General features: G+C 63.1%; 2 protein-coding genes across 2 annotated transcripts in view; one reads left to right on the forward strand and one right to left on the reverse strand.

The window, feature by feature from the left end:
* Positions 1 to 2511, forward strand: part of NCOR2 (nuclear receptor corepressor 2) — a 179475-nt gene extending 176964 nt beyond the window's left edge. The window contains 2 exon segments of the mRNA XM_077747973.1: positions 661 to 840; positions 1352 to 2511. Of these exon segments, the coding sequence (XP_077604099.1) occupies positions 661 to 840; positions 1352 to 1533 (362 nt within the window). The 3' untranslated portion in view covers positions 1534 to 2511.
* A 5066-nt stretch (positions 2512 to 7577) lies between these two features.
* RFLNA (refilin A) lies at positions 7578 to 10432 on the reverse strand. The gene is made up of 2 exons (XM_077748002.1): positions 10328 to 10432; positions 7578 to 9112 (listed from the first exon to the last, which is right to left on the reverse strand). The coding sequence occupies exons 1-2, from the start codon at positions 10399 to 10401 to the stop codon at positions 8785 to 8787; spliced, it is 402 nt and encodes a 133-aa protein (XP_077604128.1). The 5' UTR covers positions 10402 to 10432; the 3' UTR covers positions 7578 to 8784.
* Between the last annotated feature and the right edge of the window lie 7592 nt (positions 10433 to 18024).

Here is an 18024-nt window from a genome sequence, read left to right on the forward strand (position 1 = left end):
CCGACCCCCTCCCGGTGTCATTAATCCCGCGCCTCCGCGTTCCTCTGACCAACACCCTCCAGCTTTGGAGCTTGTGACCTTATTTGTGTGTGTGTGTGTGTGTGTTTGCCGTGATTCTGGAGTTGGCTAATCCCAGGCTGGGGAGGCACAGCCNTCCGAGCCCTGCCCTGCCTTCTCCCCTGCCAGACACGGTCCCCGGCTTGTGTCTCCGGGGGAGATCGGGCTCTAGAGCCAGGACCCACCTCTGCGTGGGTCAGGGGGTCCCCCAGGCTCGCAGCAGCCAGGCCCATTGGCTCTATATCTTCTGGGGCCACTGTGCGTGTACCCGGTGGCCTGGGACCTGGTGGGGAGGGGAGCGGGGTCTGTGCCAGCTCCCTATCTGCCCCGGGCCCTGAGCAACACTGCGTGTCCGAACGAGGGCTGAGCAAGGAGCCCTCAGGCCCATTTGTCTCACCTGGACAGTCTGCTCCCAGGAAGCTTCTGGATTTAAGGGGGGCCAGGCCTGGCCTCAGGGGCCCTGGCTTCTCTGCGGAAGGTCTGCAGCCTTCCAGCCCTGGGGCAGCCCTGGGGCAACGGTCAGGGGCAAGCCAGAGGCCTGGGGCTTCCTGCTCTGGATCANGCACAGTCCAATGTGGCCCCGTCCCGTGTGTCCTTCTGCAGGTGGTGGTGGGAAGGCCAAAGTCTCTGGCAGACCCAGCAGCCGAAAAGCCAAGTCCCCGGCCCCGGGCCTGGCGTCCGGGGACCGGCCGCCCTCTGTCTCCTCGGTGCACTCGGAGGGGGACTGTAACCGCCGGACCCCACTCACCAACCGCGTGTGGGAGGACCGGCCCTCATCTGCAGGTGGGCAGCAGGGTGTGGCGCTTGGGCGGCCTGTCCCTGTCCCCAGCTCGGAGCACGGGTCACCTGGGTGGTGGGGGAGCATCTGCACTGGGCCTGGCCAGCGGCCTGAGCACCCACTGTGTGCAGAGCGCATGGTCTGGCCTCCGGCCCTGACCACAGAGGATGACAGGTGCAGAAAGTGAATGTAGAAGGCCGATCCCGCAGGCTTGGCGGGCTGCAGGGAGTCCGGTTTTCTTCGTGGGCACGAGGAGCCCCTGGAAGGTTCTAAGTGGAAAGTGCCTGCAAGAGAACAGACCCGAGGGGCAAGGGCAGGGACAGCAAGGAGGCCCCTCCGGTCCAGGCGACAGGTGGCCGGGTCCAGTGGGGGAGGTGGCGTTTGGAGACCGCTCGCGGGAGTTGCGCTGGGACAGTGGTCTCCTGGGGGAGGCTGAGGCCCAGTCCCCAGCGTGGTAGGTGGGCGGGCCCCTGGGGGTGCCTGGCTCACGGCCATCTCTCCTGGTCTTTCCTGCAGGTTCCACGCCATTTCCCTACAACCCCCTGATCATGCGGCTGCAGGCGGGTGTCATGGCCTCCCCGCCCCCACCCGGACTCCCCACGGGCAGTGGGCCCCTCGCTGGTCCCCACCACGCCTGGGACGAGGAGCCCAAGCCACTGCTCTGTTCACAGTACGAGACACTCTCCGACAGCGAGTGACCGTCAGAACGGGCTGGGGGGGCGGCGCCAGGGCCCAGCCAGTGGCCAGAGCAGCCGGGCAAGGAGGGGGCAGCTGCCGACCCCCCCCAACTGAGGAAGGAGCCCCTGAGTCTGCCTGCGCACCTGTCAGTCCATCCGTCCAGAGCCGGCATCCTTGCCTGTCTAAAGCCTTAACTACGACCCCCGCCCCGGGCTGGCCCTGTGCAGTGACCTTACTCAGGGGACGTTTACCTGGTGCTCGGGAGGGGACGGGCCAGGGAGGGGGCGCGGCGGTGTGCGATGGCCACACACACGCAGCCGGGGCGGCCAGGGACCCAAAGCAGGACGACCGCGCACCTCCCGTGCCACCGCCTTCCCCCAACACATTTGGAACCAAAGTCTAAACTGAGCTAGCAAGCCCCCGCACCCTCCCTCCGTCCCCATCCCACTTACCGCTCTGGACAGACGGACACAGGCCCTGTCCAGCCCCCAGCGCTCCCGTCCGGGTCCCCACGGACCGCCCCAGTCTGCGAGACCGCTGCGAGCCCAGTGAGGCCAGATGGGCGGGCGAGAGGGCCGGGCGGGGTCTGGGGCGAGCAGAGGCCCCGAGGAACTGGACTGTGTCCTCGCGGCGGCCGCGGCGGGAAGGAAAGGCAGGGGTAGGCGATGTGTTGGTTTACAGGGTATATTTTTGATACCTTTGATGAATTAGTTCAGATGTTTTACGCAAGGAAGGACTTGACCCAGTATTATTGCTGCTGCGCTTTCCATCTCTGCTTACCGTTCAAGGGGCGTGTGCAGGCCGCCAGTCAGTGAGCCCATCGTCTGTGGGCCTGAGGGGACCGGGGCTGCCGGCTTGTGAGCGCCCATCACCCTCCCCCCCCGGCCCTCCTCGGGCAGAAGGAATCTGATGGGTGTTCTGTGACCGCCATCTGCGCACGGCGGTGGCGTTCTGTCATTTACACACGTTGTTCTCATTAAAAAGCGAAATATACTCAAGTTACGAAGGCTCCTTCTCTGCCTCGGCCTGTGCAGTCACCAGGCAGGCGACCGGGGACTTGGGGGACGGTGGGGGTGTGACCCTGGAGGGCAAGGAAACATTCCCCCTAAAACCGCCAGACTCGTCCCCCTCGCAGGTGCCTGTTCTCACCGTGAGGATATCAGACAGTCCTACCCAGGGGTGACTGTCGCGCACTGTCACACGTGCGGGGAAGGTACGGCTGTGTGCACCGGGGGAGGGCACCCACGTGGGTTCAAGACGGCTGTCATCAGTCCTTGATTGTTAAAGACGTTTGGTGTCACTCCTGCTGATGCCGTGTCGGGAAGCAGACCCTTTGCTGCCACTGCTGTCTTCGCCATGAGAACAGCCCTCAGCAGCCGGGCTGCCTCTCGTGGGCTTGCTTGGAGCGTCTCTGAAGGGTGTCCCGCTCTGGCTTCCTGCGCGCTGCGCACCAGAGCCCCGAGTTCCAGAAAGTTGGATTCATCACCACTGGCGGAAGCTGTTTGTAGTCTGGCGGGGGCGGTCCCTCCCCTGCCTGCTGCGGCTCCTCCCCCACCCTTCCCCACAGTGGCCGCTGCGTCTGTCACCCCAGCCTGGGCTGCGGCCTCCGTACTCTGGCCCAAAGCTCGACGCCCTGCCCGGTGCTGGGTCACAGGTGCAAATCTCAGCCCCCGCTGCCAGGCCGGGTGCCTGATTCTGGAAGGGCACTCAGGAGTCGTCCCTCCCTGCCCCCCCCNGCGCGTGGCGGCAGAGCTCATTTGAACCTTCAAGCCAGAGTTGGCTCCGAGAGCGCCCCCCCCCCCCCCCCCCCGGCCTGGCACACGTATGGCATGTGCCGTGGGCCCTCGGGTGCTCCTCATGCAAAGCCTGGGTGTCGTGGTCCCGGAAGCCACCCTGTCCCTGTCCTTCAGCCTCCCGGCCCTGGGCTGCTGGCCCCTTGGCCCATCCAGGGACGGACACCCCCAAATACCCAGAGAGGGGCCCACCCTGGCCCAGCCGACTTGTGAACAGGCCGCCGTGTCTGGCCAAGGGGACGGTGTTAATTCAGTTTGGAACCAGGCTTCCAGGACTCTGGCGGGGCCTAGCCAGCACGGACGGCCGCAGGCCAGTGGGGGGGGTGGTCCTGCCCTTGCCAGACACCCCGTCCAGCATATTAGAGGCCCCCAGCAGGGCTTGGGCCGGCCCAAAGGGAAGAACCAGGGTCCTCTGGAGGCGGCCGTTGCCCCACCTCCACGAGTGGCGCCCAGGTCCCCAGGTGGCCAGCATCCCACCTTCTCAGGGTATCTGGGGGTCCCAGGATTTAGGTGGAGGAAGTGTCTGAGTGCATGGGGGACACCGCCCAGGAGCCTCCCTGGCACTGTGCATCGCCCTGAGTCCATCCTGCAAGCCTGTGCTGTGGGGCAAGGTGTGCGACACGGTGTGGTGATGCTCTGTGTAGCCTTGGGGACAGCCCGAGTGCCCCCCACAGTGGCAGCGGGCCTTGGGTCCCCCCCAGGGCTCAGCATGGCACTTGGGCTGCAGTACTGAGGCTGGAGGGCAGGTGGCAGTGTCGAGCCAGCCAAGGGCCTTGTCCTGGCCACAGGCTCCCTCCACCCCTGGTGTAGACCTGCCCCCCCATCTGGAGTCCAGGACAAGTCACGGGTGGTGGCTACACCAGCCACCAGGGGTTGGCCACACAAGCCAGTGCTATCCAGGGTCCCATGGCCCCTCCCTCGGCTGCAGTCAGACCAGAGGGATATGGGGCGGGGCCCCACGTCTCCACCCACATGGGCATCTCCGCCAGCCCCGGCTCCATGGCCTCAGAGTTGACACCGTCTGGCACCTCTGTCTGTCTGCTCTGAGCGCCAGTGGCCCGGACCCCACACAGGCGTGTGCAGGGCGTAGGCGGAGCTCACGGCCTCCTGGTGCCTGCAGCGGACCCACCCTATCTTCCAGGCTACCAGCCAGTCCCCAACCCTCAGAGACTTCATTCCACCCCGGTCTTATTCGGTTTGCTCACTGTTCCATCTTTAAAGCGGAGGCCTGTGGTGTTCCCTGAACCTCACCTCCCTGGAAAACTCCTACACACACTTCAAAACCCAGCTGGGGCATTGCCTCCTCTAAGAACTCATTATCGCTCTCCGTCTTCTTGTCCCCCCTGGTATCTGATAACACACTTTGTGTCTCAAATCGGGCAGAACCCCTCAAGGGCAGAGCTCATGTTTTTCCTTTCCAGCCCTGTCGTTGACTGAGCCCCCCGGCGACTGTGTTAAGTGTCTGTGTTTTAGGGCTGAATGCAGATTCCTGGGACCCAGCTAGAAAAAATGAATATGCATCTGTAGGTCGAGAGTGGGGCCCGAGAATCTGCATTTTCAAAACACAGCCGAGGGGTTCTGATGGGGTGGTCTGCGGCCCCCACATGGTGGCGGGGGTGGGTGCCCGAGGCCGGAGCTTGACCCATGCCTGGAGCCTGCCTCCTTCCTTCTGTGTGGCCAGGGGGTCTCCAGTCAGGTCACAAGAAGCTCTCTGCAGCCCTCAGCGGGGACAGGAACAGACTGGTCCCCAAGGCACTGGGCTTGGCTCACGACAAGCCCTCCCGGGGCTGGGTGATGCAGATACTGTGATAACTAAAGCAGTCAGGGTGGCTTCCTGGAGGAGGTAGCTCTTGGAGCGAGGGTGGGCTGAATGGAGGGAAAGTGTGTGGGCAAAGCTGGGAGGTGAGACCCAACCAGGGAGATTTGGGAGCCCCGGGTGGCCACACATAGGTCAGTGTGGGGGCCCGGGATTTTCTGAGAAGGAAGGAGACCCAACACGGTAATTCGCTGGTTTTCTGAAATCAGGGTGATAGGAGTTTGCAAGGGTGGATTGAGAGAGAAGCCGGTGAGGCGGCCCCGTGCAGGAGCGGGATGGGGGCAGCGCAGCCAGAGCCCCCCGGGGAAGGGGCAGCCTGAGGCCAGCCGCCGGGCTCCATCCTCACCCTGCAAGTCATTTGGACCCTCTGTACCTCAGTTTCCTCCTCTGTAAAATGGGGTAATGTAGCATCTTAGTTCTCTTGGAGAGAACACTGCTTGCTCGCCTGTGTGGGTGGGGGACCTGGCAGGGGACAGACAGGATGGGTTTGACAGATAAAGGAGCAGACGGAGGTCACCGGCCGCTGGTGGGAGGCCGTTCTGTCCTTGCAAAGGCGGGGCATGGCCATCACTCTGACGGACCTGCCGGGAAGCCGGGAGGGCATGGCACCCCCGTGACAGACTGTCCTTCCTTCTCACCTCCTCCGGAAGCGAGGGGTCACCCCTGACAGCACGGGACAGCGTAGATCCAGATGGTGGGGACGCCCGTTTGGAGGAGGGAGGCTGCTGAGTTTGATTTGGGGCTTGTGAGCGTGAACCCAGAGACCGGCAGCAGTGACCCCAGCAGAGGGTCAGGAGGGCTGTTTGGGGCCAGCGCCAGCCCTCAGGCGTTTGCCCCCCGCCCCCCGTCCCCGCCTCCCCTCACCCCCCTGCTGCAGGGGCCAGACCAGCGCGAATTCTCACGTCCCGCAGCCTGGGAGGTAAGACCGTGAGCCCATTTGGCAGATGCTTAGAGACGTTAAGTGACACGCTTTCTCCAGCCACTGGGCCCGTCCCCTGGGGACTTTGTGAGCGACACCTGGACTTTGTGTGGGGGGTGGGAGGATGTGGAAAGGCCTTCGCAAGCGGCGAGAGACCCTTCCAGTCTCTTCATTTGGGGGCTGGAAATCCCGAGGATCTGGACAAAACTGGCAACGCCGTCTGCCTGACCTCCAGGTCCTCTGTGTCCCCAGGAAAACTGGGGAGCCCTCGGGGGCCTTAGGGGCAGCTGCCCTTGCTCCCCACTTTCTCCCCTCCGGTCGGGCCTCACTGTGCCCCTGGATGCAAGGAGCAGTCTGGGACTGCTGGTGTCCTTAGGGAAGGAAAAGCTACCCATGTGGTCAAAACGACTTTCGGGGACACACCAAGTGGAGGTGCAGGCTCGCTCCCCTCTCCGAGGCCCGCGTCTGACCTGCCTCCCCTCCGTGCCAGAGGGTCCTGCCCGTGGCTGGAAAGCCGCGCCCGAGGCTGTCAGCTACCCGCTCGCCTCCAAAGTTCTATCTTGAAGGGCAACCCAGGGACACCTCCAAGGTCGCTGGATTCAGGCATCAGGACACCCAACCCACGTCCCCCTCAGGTGGCTCAGATGGATCAGCGCCGCGAGTGCTGTCCAGCCTGTGCGTGTGAATTCGTTAGGCATGAAGATCCTGGGCCTGCCTCCCACGGGCTGTGTGACCCTGGGCAAGTGGCTTAACCTGTCTGTGCCTTCGTCCTCTGTAAAACGGAGATACAGGAATGCCCACCTCAGCAGGTTACGGCTGAACGGAGTGAAACCACGTGGAAAATTGAATACAGCTTCCGGGGCACGGCGGGCACTGTAGGGCTAGCCCGCACAGCTTGACCGCCCCCGGCATCTCACACCGCGACCTCAGGAGGCACAAACGTCCCTGCCCGTTGTACTCCTGTGACCCAGCTCTCGAAGGAGGGCTCTGTCTCCCGCAAAAAGCCTCGATGTCAAAAGACACCCCTATTTGCCCTGCCCAGCTCCGGAGACCCAGGGGGGCAAAGGCCAGTCTGACTTCCCGATTCCCAGAGGCCATTATCTTGGTGGCCCCTGGTAGCACTGGCGACGGGGCCTCCCAAAACACGAACAAGATGGAGAGAAACAAGTGTTAACATGGGTTGGGACCACCTTCTTGGCAGAGGTGTCTGGGACCCTTGTCCGGGGCCCATCGATGCCGGGGGCTGCGACCCAGAACACAAAGGATTTGGGCACCGAAAAATGCAGATTCCCGGGGCCCCGCACCCCAGAACCACCCCCGGACTCACGTCCCACAGTGGGGCCGGGTGTCTGCGTACTCACTAGCTCTTGGGTGAGGCCGGGCACAGGGTCCTGTCCCTCCTGCCTGTAGGCAGTCGGAGGCCAAGAGGAGGCTGGGTGGCAAAAAGTGGGGTGTCCACAGAGTACAGGTACCTATGAAAACCTGCCCCAGCCCACGGGATCCGAGGGGCTCGGAAACACGGAAGACGGAGCTCCCTTGGGTTTGCACATTTTATTAAGATCATCAAGTTCTTAAGTTATTTGTGTTCATCAGACTCTGCGGAGAGAACAGGCACCGTGTGTAGATACATGAAAACAGACCAGGCGCTTTGCCTCTCTTGGACGTAGGCTCTGGGTCTTTCTCTCACCCCTACCCCCACCGTGTGGGAGAGCCTTTCTGCCCCGGTCCTGGGGGGGAGCAAGGGGGTGGGAGGGCAGCCCCGTTGCCCACTGGGTCCATTCAGGTCAGAGGGCCCCTCTGAGGCCACACTGGGAGTCTCGGGGTGCCTGTCCAGGGCAGCACCCGACCGTGGCCCCTACTCCCCCGCGTGCCCTGGCACCACCCGGACGGCACGGGGGACGGCACGTGGGCGATCACGACGTGGGGAGCCGGGCGGCCTGACCCAGGGCAGCCACCCCGATGGCGTCTCTTTAAGCAGCTGGGCCCCGAGCCGCACGCAGGTGACGGCGGACATTCTGAGAGCTTCGACGCCTCCCCCTGGCACCAGGCACGAAGGCGCTGGCGCTAGAGTCCGGATTCTGGAGAGGCTGCGTGGACAGAGGTTAGCCCTGGGGGCCAGGCTCCCGACACAGAGCTCAAAGGCCTCAATTTAGGCGGGCTGCACCCTAAATCCACCCCAGCACATGGCCAGTGGCTCAGGCAAGGTCTCTACCAGCTCTGACCCTGGCTTGAGCCGCTGGCCTCTGCCCCACCTCCCGGCTCAGCCGCCACCAGAGGGCGCTCAGCCCGGGCCTCTAGCAGAGCTGCGTGCCCAGGGGAAGGCCCACTTTCCTCTTCCCAGGAGTGGGGGTGTCTGGAGGGTACCCCTCTTCCGTCGCACACGGCCCGGGAGCCAGCCCACCAGCCCTGGACAGACGGGTGGCCGGGGTCTCGAGGAGCTGCACCAGCCCCCGCAACCAAGGCTGTTCTCCGCTCTAAGGGCCCGCCACGGACCCACGCCTTCTCCCCAGGACCCTCGGGTGGGCCCCCACCTGCCGCAAGCCCCCCGCAAGCCTTCATGGAGCCATGCCCATGCCGCCTCACCCTCTCACTGTTCACAAAACGTGTTTACGGAGTCCTCCACACCGGAACGGGCCCCCCCAACCTCCCTCCTGCCCCAGCTCCAGGCTGAGCCACGGGGTCCGTCCTTGGGCCCCCCAGTCCAAGGTCACTGCCGGGGCTGGGGGTGGGCAGCCCCACCCGGTCAGAGCGCCGCGGGCCCCAGGAGGCGGGGGTATTGGTACAGCTGGAGCTGCACGCTGGAGGTGAACCAGCGTCTGGGCCGGCCCAGGCTGCAGCGCAGGGTGGTCCGGAAGGTGCTGCTGGCATGCTTGGGGAAGATGATGGTGGTGCAGCGGAAGCGCAGGGCGCGGGGCCGCGGCTCCAGGGTCAGCTGGCTGCGGTAGTTGCGCCACGTGCAGTTGGGCGCCGCCACGATGGTCTCGCTGTAGGCCGTGACCGTGGGCACTGGCACATAGAAGACATTGTCCCGGAAGTGCTTCTCGGAGGCGTACTTGACCTCAGAGTTGCAGCTGGGGAGGGTGGGAGAGGCAGGGTGAGCCCAGGGTGGGGGCGGCCCTGTCACCCCCCACCCCCCACCCCCACACGGTCGGGGACAGGCGCTCCTCCAACAGGAGAAGGACTCTTCACACCACTGGCTCTTTCCCAATGTCAAGGTCAAAGGTCAAAGAAGGGCAGAGGGAGCCTGCAGCTCAGTGGGGCCGGTGATCCTGGCTGGATCCTCAGTTGGGCTAAAAATATGCCGTAACAGGCCATGTGGGGACAAGAGCGGAGATCTGACTGCAGTGTGGGGGAGGGCGGTGGCGTTCTGTCCTCAACCGTCCTGACCTTGACAGCCATCTGGTCACTATGTGAGACGGTGTCCCTGTTCTTAGGAAGGACACCAGACCGAGGAGGCCACCGACTTCCTCTCAAATGGGTCAGAAGAAGTTTCATTTACGTAGAAGGGGAGGGTGTGCACACGTGTGTGAACAGGCCCAAATGTAGAAAACAGGGAATCCGTTTAACAGGCACACACGGGGGTTCCCGGTCCTCTCCCTGCAACTTTCCCGAAGGTTGGAAATTACATCGAAATAAGCTTCCCCCAAAGCAGCTTCAGGACCCCTAGGTGAGAGACCCCTGTACGTGCGCGGCTGCTCGGTGCCCCACAGGCCCCGCTTCCAGAACCTCCTGGAAACCAAACTGCAGGCAAAAGGTGCACAAGGTGGGGATTTTACCTCATCCCCCACCGCACCCCACAGGTGATCAGCTCCCCCCCATCCCCACCGCACCCCCACAGGGGAGGGGCTCCCCCATCCCCCACCGCACCCCCACAGAGGAAGCCTGCGTTCCCTGTGCAGAAAAGAGGGTCCCACATTGCCTGTGTGGTCGGTTACGGATACCAGAAAAATCCAGCAGTACGGGAGGAGGAAGGGAGTCAAGTTAGGTGCGTGCGTGTTGGTCATTGTGCAAACGTTCTGGAAGGTCGGGTTAAAATAAAATCAACCAGCTTTGGGGAGAAGGGCGGTGGGGATGTGGCCGAATGCAGGCCTGGGGCACGGGGTACAGAGAAGGGACCTTCAGGTCACAGTCTCTTAGAATTAGTTCATCTCTGTCCAAGTACATGGTCTTACCTCCTCAGGGAGCAGCACCCCGTGTTGGGGGGAGGGTGCTGGGCCCGCAGCCTGGACCCCCACCCCAGACAGTGCCTGTTGCACCCCCAGCCCGCCCAGAAGCCCCCCACTCACCGGATCTCATGTGTGGGCTCCGGGTGCACCTCGATGCTCTCCCCGAAGAACACAGGCAGCATCCGGGGCCTCATCTCGAGCGCTGGGGAATTTGGGGGGAGGGCCGGGGTCTGCGGGGAGAGCCACGGACACGGGGTTACACAGCCCTTTGGGACCGTGGCCTCAGCTTCCCACTGGGCACAAGGGGCCACCCTGCACCCTTCCAGCCCCGGGTCGGTCCGGAAGCCTGCCCTGTGGAGACCATCGAGAAGCCCACCCTGGCTTGGCCCATGGCGCCCCACGCCCCAGCCTGCCCTTCCAGCTCCCGGGCCCCGAAATGTGGGGATGTGGGAACAGCCTTTTCTGCACCCCCCAGCTCGCCCTGGGAGCCGGGCCCAGAGCCTGGCAGCACAGGGACCCTCTCAGGGAGGGCTCAGGGCCCCAGGCCACCCCATGGTGACGCCGTAGCTGGGAGCTCGCCAGAGGCCGAAACCGAGTCATCCTCACTCCTGACCCTGCTTAGCGCAGCCCAGGGCTGAGGGCAGCCCCCCGGGGCTGTGACACGTCTGCTGAGAGGGACACGCAGGTGGGGACACCCTCAGGAAGTGGCCAAAACCTGACCCACTGAGGACCAGGAGTCCCTCCCCCTGCGGCCCTCTAAGGTCCCTCACGGTAGTCCCCCCAGGGCCTGGCCACGGCCTCGTGCCACGATTCACCCCGTTCCTTAGGTCAGGAGCGTCCAACCCTGGCTGCAAGCGTGGCCTGGAGCTGGGCCTTCGCGCGTCTGCACACCAGCCCTCTCCCTGTCCTACCCCCAGTGTGGCCAGCGAGGCCATTCACACCAACCCGCTGCCAGCGAGCTGCAGCCCTGGGCCGTCCGCCTGAGGTGGCAGCCACACTGCCCAGCCCCCCGGGGGGGGAGGGGCATGCACAGGTGCCTGTGACACATGTCACCTCTGGGCCCAGGATGTCACGCCAGCGAGACGTCTGCTGCCAACCGTTCCTTCCAGTGTTATGGTCAACCCATGATGAACGTGGAGGGACAGCCAGGCAGAAGCCTCTGCCATCTGGATACCACTGCCATTTGGGGATGTTTGTTACACAGCATTACGTGCTGTAAGTAGCCTGTGCTGGTATAGCCGTCATCCCACAGTAAGCATCTGCTCTAACCACGGGCCCGCACCAAGCCCTCAGTGAGCTGCCACCGTGCTCAGAGGAGGCCGTGCCCTTGCTCCTGAGGAGTTTGCTGCCTGGGGCCTTCACTAGTGTTCAAAGGATCCCTCAGGCAGGCTAAACTTCTGACTGTGGTGAGGGCTGCGATCGCAGGGGCTCTGAGGGCCTTGAGAAGAGGGGGTGTCGACCATCAGGTAACCCAGGAGGGCTTCCCCACAGAGGTGACACCTGAGATGTGATCTAAAGGAAAAAGCGGAGGTGACTCTGGCCCCACAGGTCACAGGTCCTGGAACCCCACTCAGGCAGGCACATGAGGGGTCACCCAGCCCCAGGCAGCACCTGACATGAACACACCCCCTCCCCCACCCCACCTGCTGGGACCCACCAGGGAGACAGATGGAGGGAGCCAAGTTCCCCAGATGCCCATCCGTCAACCCCGTCCCTGGAAACTGTTGTGTCCACATCCCACCCGCACCCTTAACGGGCTCACCCTTCAGAACTGACTCACCTTCCTTTGCGCTCCAACGCCTACCTCAGCCCCACCCTAGGCAGGTCTGTCCCAGAAGCCTGGGGTCACGTGTAAATCACGCGCCCGCATCTTACCACCTAGAGGAACTTTTTCAGTGCCCCTCCTAAACCACTCACACTCTGGGGACACTGTCTTGGGCCGCCTGTCTGTCCCGTGGCCGCTAGCTGCATGGGGTGACTGCAGCTTAACCTGATGAAAAATAAGCAAATGACAAATCCCGTTCCTCCATCACCCTGGCTGCACAAGTGGTCGCAGGCACATGCAGTGGTGGCCACAGTACCAGTCAGTTGCAGATCTAGAACATTCTCTTGGAGGGTCCTCGTACACAGGAGTGAAGGCCAGCCACCCCCCGCCCCCAACATGGGACAAGATGAGGAATCATACACTCAGACCAAGTCCTGCCTGTTTACCGACTTGAGATTCCTGTTCCTGTCCCCTCCCCACCCAGGTCCTCATGGTCCTCACCTGGATGAGGATGTCACAGCGGCTGATGCTTTCTGAGCTCTGACTGCACCAGACACTGCTCTGGACACTCTCCATGCATTCGCTCATTAGCATCCCCATTTTACAGATGCTAAAACAGAGGCCCGGAGTGACTAAGTAACTTGCTTGAGGCCACAGAGCTAGGAAGAGGCACAACCAGGGTCGGAACCCTGGGGTCTGGCTCCCGACTCCACGATCTCACTCCTACTCCTGGGCTAGCTACCTCTCACACCCGTGGGACTGGCACCGCGGCCCCAGGACCTGCCCCGTCACAACACTCAGAGCAGGCTGGCCCTTACACCCAGGATCCGGGCACTTCCTGCCGGCCTGTGCTCTCTATCCCTCAGCCCCGCCCACGCACCCTCAGCCCCGCCCACATACCCTCAGCCCCGCCCACGCACCCTCAGCCCCGCCCACATACCCTCAGCCCCGCCCACGCACCCCTCAGCCCCGTGCACATGTGCCCCTCAGCCCCGCCGCCGCGTTCCTAAGACCCGTCCACATATCCCTCATCCCCTTGGACAGGCTCCAGAGGCCTCTGTGCCTCGGTTCAGGCTGCGTCCTGCACTGGGAATGTCTTTCTGGTTCCTTCTCGCTTGATCCGATGTGGCTCAACCTCGGCACCACCTCTGCCTCCCCACACCCTCCCCGGGGCCCCTGGGGCTCCCATCTGCTGCCTCCATTGCCATGACCCCTTTGCGTGTCTGTCACCCCAGCCCGGGCGCTCTGTAAGGTTCGGGACCTGAGGGGCCATGTAACCCAGGGCTGGGAACCTCCCAGCACCTGCACCGTTGAGAGGTGAGAACTCAAAGTGCACAGAAGCCCCCACTGACTTGTCAGCCCCATGGCCAGGTCCAAGCTGGTGTGGTATCAGCCTGTGGACAGGGTACCCCAGCGCGTCGCAGTGTCCCCAGAATGAGAGCCAAGGACCAGAGGAAGAAAAGCTAGGAGGCTTGGACAAGGAGGGGGCCCCCCCAAAGCCCCCAGGAGCTGTTCTCGAGGTGGCCCCACATCTCGCTGGCATTTACAATGACTGGGCCACAAAGGGCCAACGTCTGCCCCTTCCTGGGCGTAGGGAGGTAGAATGATGCCCCAGAGATGTGCACACCCTAATCCCAGGAACCGTGATGTGCCAAGGTTAGGGGTCCTGAGATGGGGAGGGGCCCCTGGGCTACTCGGTGGCCCCGTGTGATGGCGGGGGGGGGTCCTCATCCGAGGGAGGCAGGGGGTCGGGGTCAGATGGAAAATGCCACACTATTGCCTTAGGACTCGGGGGAGGGGCCGCAGGCCAAGGGATTCAGGCAGCCTCTAGAAGGTGAAAAACACAAGGAACGATTCTCCCCTAGACCTTTCCAGAAAGGAACACAGCCTTGCCCCAATCCTTGAGTTTAGCCTGCAAGACCCGCTTTAGACTTCTGACTTTTGGAACTGGAAAGCAATAAATTTCTGTTGCTTTAAGCCCCCATGTGGCCGTCTGGCACGGCAGCAACGGGAAGCTGATATACCCTGTGACTCGGGGCAGACAACCCCCCTCGGGCCAGCAGCATCCTGGTCCCTGAAGAGGCCAACAGGCCGCAGTGAGGCCTGAGCGAGTCAAAGCTCAGAAGCGCGTGGGGCAGTGCCTGGCACAGAGTAAGTGCTGTCTAAAAGCTGGCTGTCTTAGGAGTCCTGCCTGGAGGGAGGCACAGTCCACACCCTTGTGAGCCTTGAGACAACGTTGCTTCTACCTTCCAGACTGAATTTAAAGGGGTAGGGGGCAGTGACAAAATTTAGGCACCTCTGTCACGACCCCAGCTATAAAACCCCATGACTTGATGTTTTTAAAAATCATGCTCTCTCCCCAAAGGCATTACCTACAGAGTAGCATTTTCCCAAACCAGTACAAGTGTTTGCTGAGCACCTGCTGTTTGCTGAGCACCTCCAGTGGGCTGAACACCTACTGTGTACCAGACCCCGTGTGGGTGGGACGAGACACAGCGACTCTCAGGGCACCTCTTGTTCAAGAGGGGATGACACGTGGCCATGGAAGAAAACAGAAGGTGATGCAAGCACGTGAGGAGGTGTGAACGTGGGTGCTAAGGTTTCTGGAGGTGTTTCTTGTGTCCAGACCGGCAGAAGGACTGGAAAGAGGGAGGGGAAGTCTGCTGCCCGTTTTAACCACCCCACACTGCTCTCCCCACCCCTCCCAGAAGGACCGAGTAACTCCGAAACTAAGGTTCAGGGAAGGTAGCTCAGAGAGGCAAGACCTTCAATGCTGCTGCAGAGCTAAGCAGTTCTATCCCCCTGGGGTCGGCCCCGGACAGCGAAACTGCCAGACCTTCTGGTACCTTCCCGAGTGCCCCACAAGAGCAGCGCCCTCTGGGCCAGATCTCGCTCCCTGACGGGCTGTCAGGAGAGGAGACAAGGCTCACTGCACAGGCTAGGCGGGGAGGCCGGAGCTCTGGGCATGGTTTTCCAAAGGGCCCCCGTGGAAAAACATCCAAAATCTGCCCACACTGGACATGCTGCACGAGCGATAGGCAAAGCCAGGGAGAACCCAGACACGGGCTGGCATCCAGCCGGCCTGGGTGGCGAGATGGCTCCGGAAGTCACCGCCAAGGCCCCAGGACAGTCCCGCGGGGCTCCAGGGACTGACACAAAGGGAACACAGTGGCAGCCACTGGCCTGTCCGGAAGCTCAAAGCGGAGCCTTTCTGGTTGTGGCGCTGCCCCACGGAACACTGCCAACCCGGAGGGTGGGAAGGAAAGCATCTCCCATGGCCGAGAAAGCACACGTCTGGCCCTAGAAGGAGGGCTCCTCAAAGATCCGGTGGCCTTCTGCTGGGAGTCACCAGGAGTGGGGGAGGGAGAGAGGTTGGGGGGGCAGGGCTTGCGCACCCAGGTGATGGACCACCTGCTCGGCCAGCCACGGCCTCCTAGTGCAGAGAAAGCCTCCAGGCAGTCCACCGCCCTCACCCACCCCCCAACCTTTCCCCCGGAAGCCTGGACTCTTGCTCCGTCCTAAAGAGAACCCTCAGCCCACTTGCTATCTATGCCTCAGTCTGCCCATCTGTAAAATACGGCTGTGCCATTTGTGAGGCCTACGCCACAGGGCTGGCCAGCGACCGAGGGGGATTCGGATCCCCGTGCAGGTCTGGGAAGCAGGGGCAGGGGAGGAACGAGTGAGTCCCATGCACCGATGAGACAGGACCGCCCCGACCCCTTCGATGCTGCCCCTGCACCCCGGGTGGATGGATGGGCACAGCTGGTCCAGCCCCCGCCCCTTGCCCAGCTCCCGGCTGGGAGGCCCCTGTTGCAGCCTGGGGAGCAGGCTGGCTCTCTGGTCTCCTGGGGAGGTGGCAGGGGGGAGGGGTAGGGGGTCCCTGGGCGGGGCTCTCGGGAAGCAGGGTCAGGAGGCCCCGCCCACCTNGGGGCGAGGGTAAGTACACAGTGGCTGCCCACGGATACGCCGCCTGCTTTGGGGCCCGCCCCTCCCGGCGGCCGTTCAAGCCGCAGCCGACAGCACAGCCAGGGAAGATAACTGCTTGGTTGTGGGAGCTCGGTGCCATGCGGTGACAGCCCAGCCCGACCAGCGGTCCCGGCCTGGCCGCCAGGGACACGTAGGGACAGCGCAGCGGTGTTTGTGCCTGGCCCGGGTGACGCATGGCAGCCACGAGCTATCGGTTCCGTCAGGGAGCAGCAAGGCCCATCAGTGCAGCTCGTGTGAGCGGGCCCCACGGCTGCTCCAAGACAGAGAAGGACCACCCCCCCCCCCCCCCAGTGACACGGGGGACAGGTGTCCTCACCAAAGCCACATGGAACGTTTGCAACAGCTAAAATGGCCTAGTCCCCAGCCAGGCCCGCGACGGCTTTTGCTGCTATTCTAAACAAACCTGATTGTCTGCGGTGGGATTTGTTGACCTTGAACCTTCACCCATGAGGAAAGTGGTCCAAGGAGGAGACAGTGAAGAGTTCTCACTCTCCTTATCAAAGGCCCCGAGCAACGTGGCAAACCCCAGGGCAGCTGAGGACGGGGTGACGCGGGCTCGTGGCCCCTCTCCCCATGGCACAACAGAGGACCTGGGCAGGCCTGGGAGGGGAGCGCGGGAGACCCGGAAGGTCCCTGGAGAGTCATGAAGCGTCGCGGGCCCAGCGCAGGCCCCCTCAGGCCAGGGGTCTGACACCCAAAAGCAGCAAAACGACGCAAACACAGACATCGGGTGGGAGGCGGGGCGCAAGGCCCAGCCTGCTCCGGGGACGGCCACCCAGACCCCAGCCGGCAGGAGGGCGGGGCCGGGCTGGCTTTGACCTCCACAAAACAGGCGGCCTGCAAGTGCACCCTGTTTGGGAAATCGGGTCTTTGCAAACACGGTCAGGTTAAGGCGGGGTCCTCCTGGACAAGGCGGGGCCCTAGATCCAGTGCCCGGTGTCCCCATACGAGGAAGAGCACAGGACACACACGCAGGGCAGGCAGCCACGTGGAGACGGGCAGGACCCGGACGCCGGGATGGCCAGCCACCACCAGAAGCTGGAACAGACGCGTGGGGTGGGTCCCCCTCGAGCCTCTGGAGGGAGTGTGGCCCGGCTGACACCTGCCTTGGACCTCTGGCTCCGGAGCTGCGAGAAGGAATGTGTGTTGTTTGGAGCCCCAGGCTGTGACTCGGCCACACAGGCCCGGGAGCCAGCACGGCCCGCAAGGCCCCCAGAAGGGGCTCCTGTAGGTTCCCTCATCTCCAGAGCCAGGAGGGGGTGGGGCGACTGGTCGCCTTTTCACAGCCAGAGCCTCTCGCCCAGGGGAGCCTGCTGCTGGGCCGTGGGGCTGCCGGTTCGTCCAGGGTTAAGCAAACAAGGGCTGAACGGAAGTGCTGGTGTTTCTGGCTCTTCCTCCCCTCCCTCCTCCCAAATTCCCTTTCTGCAGATGGGCTCCTCCCACCCTGGCCTGGCACACCTGGGATTGCTCACACACCGTCACTGGTCAGGGACACACCGATGAGCCTGCAAGGGGGCTTTGGGGACTGACCTCTGTCTCAGTCCATCTGTCCATTCATCTATCCATCCATCCATCCATCCGTCCATCCGTCCGTCCATCCGTCTGTCCGTCCATCCATTCATCCATCCATCCGTCCATCCGTCCGTCCATCCATCCATCCATCCATCCGTCTGTCCGTCCGTCCATCCATCCATCTGTCCATCCGTCCATCTATCTATCCATCCATCCGTCCGTCCGTCCATCCGTCCGTCCATCCGTCTGTCCGTCCATCCATCCATCCGTCCATCCGTCCGTCCGTCCATCCATCCATCCATCCATCCGTCTGTCCGTCCGTCCATCCATCCATCTGTCCATCCGTCCGTCCATCCGTCCGTCCGTCCGTCCATCTATCTATCCATCCGTCCGTCCGTCCGTCCGTCCGTCCGTCCATCCATCCATCCATCTGTCCGTCCATCCGTCCGTCTGTCCATCTGTCCGTCCGTCCGTCTGTCCGTCCATCCATCCATCCATCCATCCATCCATCCATCCGTCCGTCTGTCCATCTGTCTTTCCACCCTTCCATCCT

Source organism: Crocuta crocuta, unplaced genomic scaffold (assembly GCF_008692635.1).
Source record: "Crocuta crocuta isolate KB4526 unplaced genomic scaffold, BGI_CrCroc_1.0 scaffold29, whole genome shotgun sequence".
NCBI classification, from domain to species: Eukaryota; Metazoa; Chordata; class Mammalia; order Carnivora; family Hyaenidae; genus Crocuta; species Crocuta crocuta.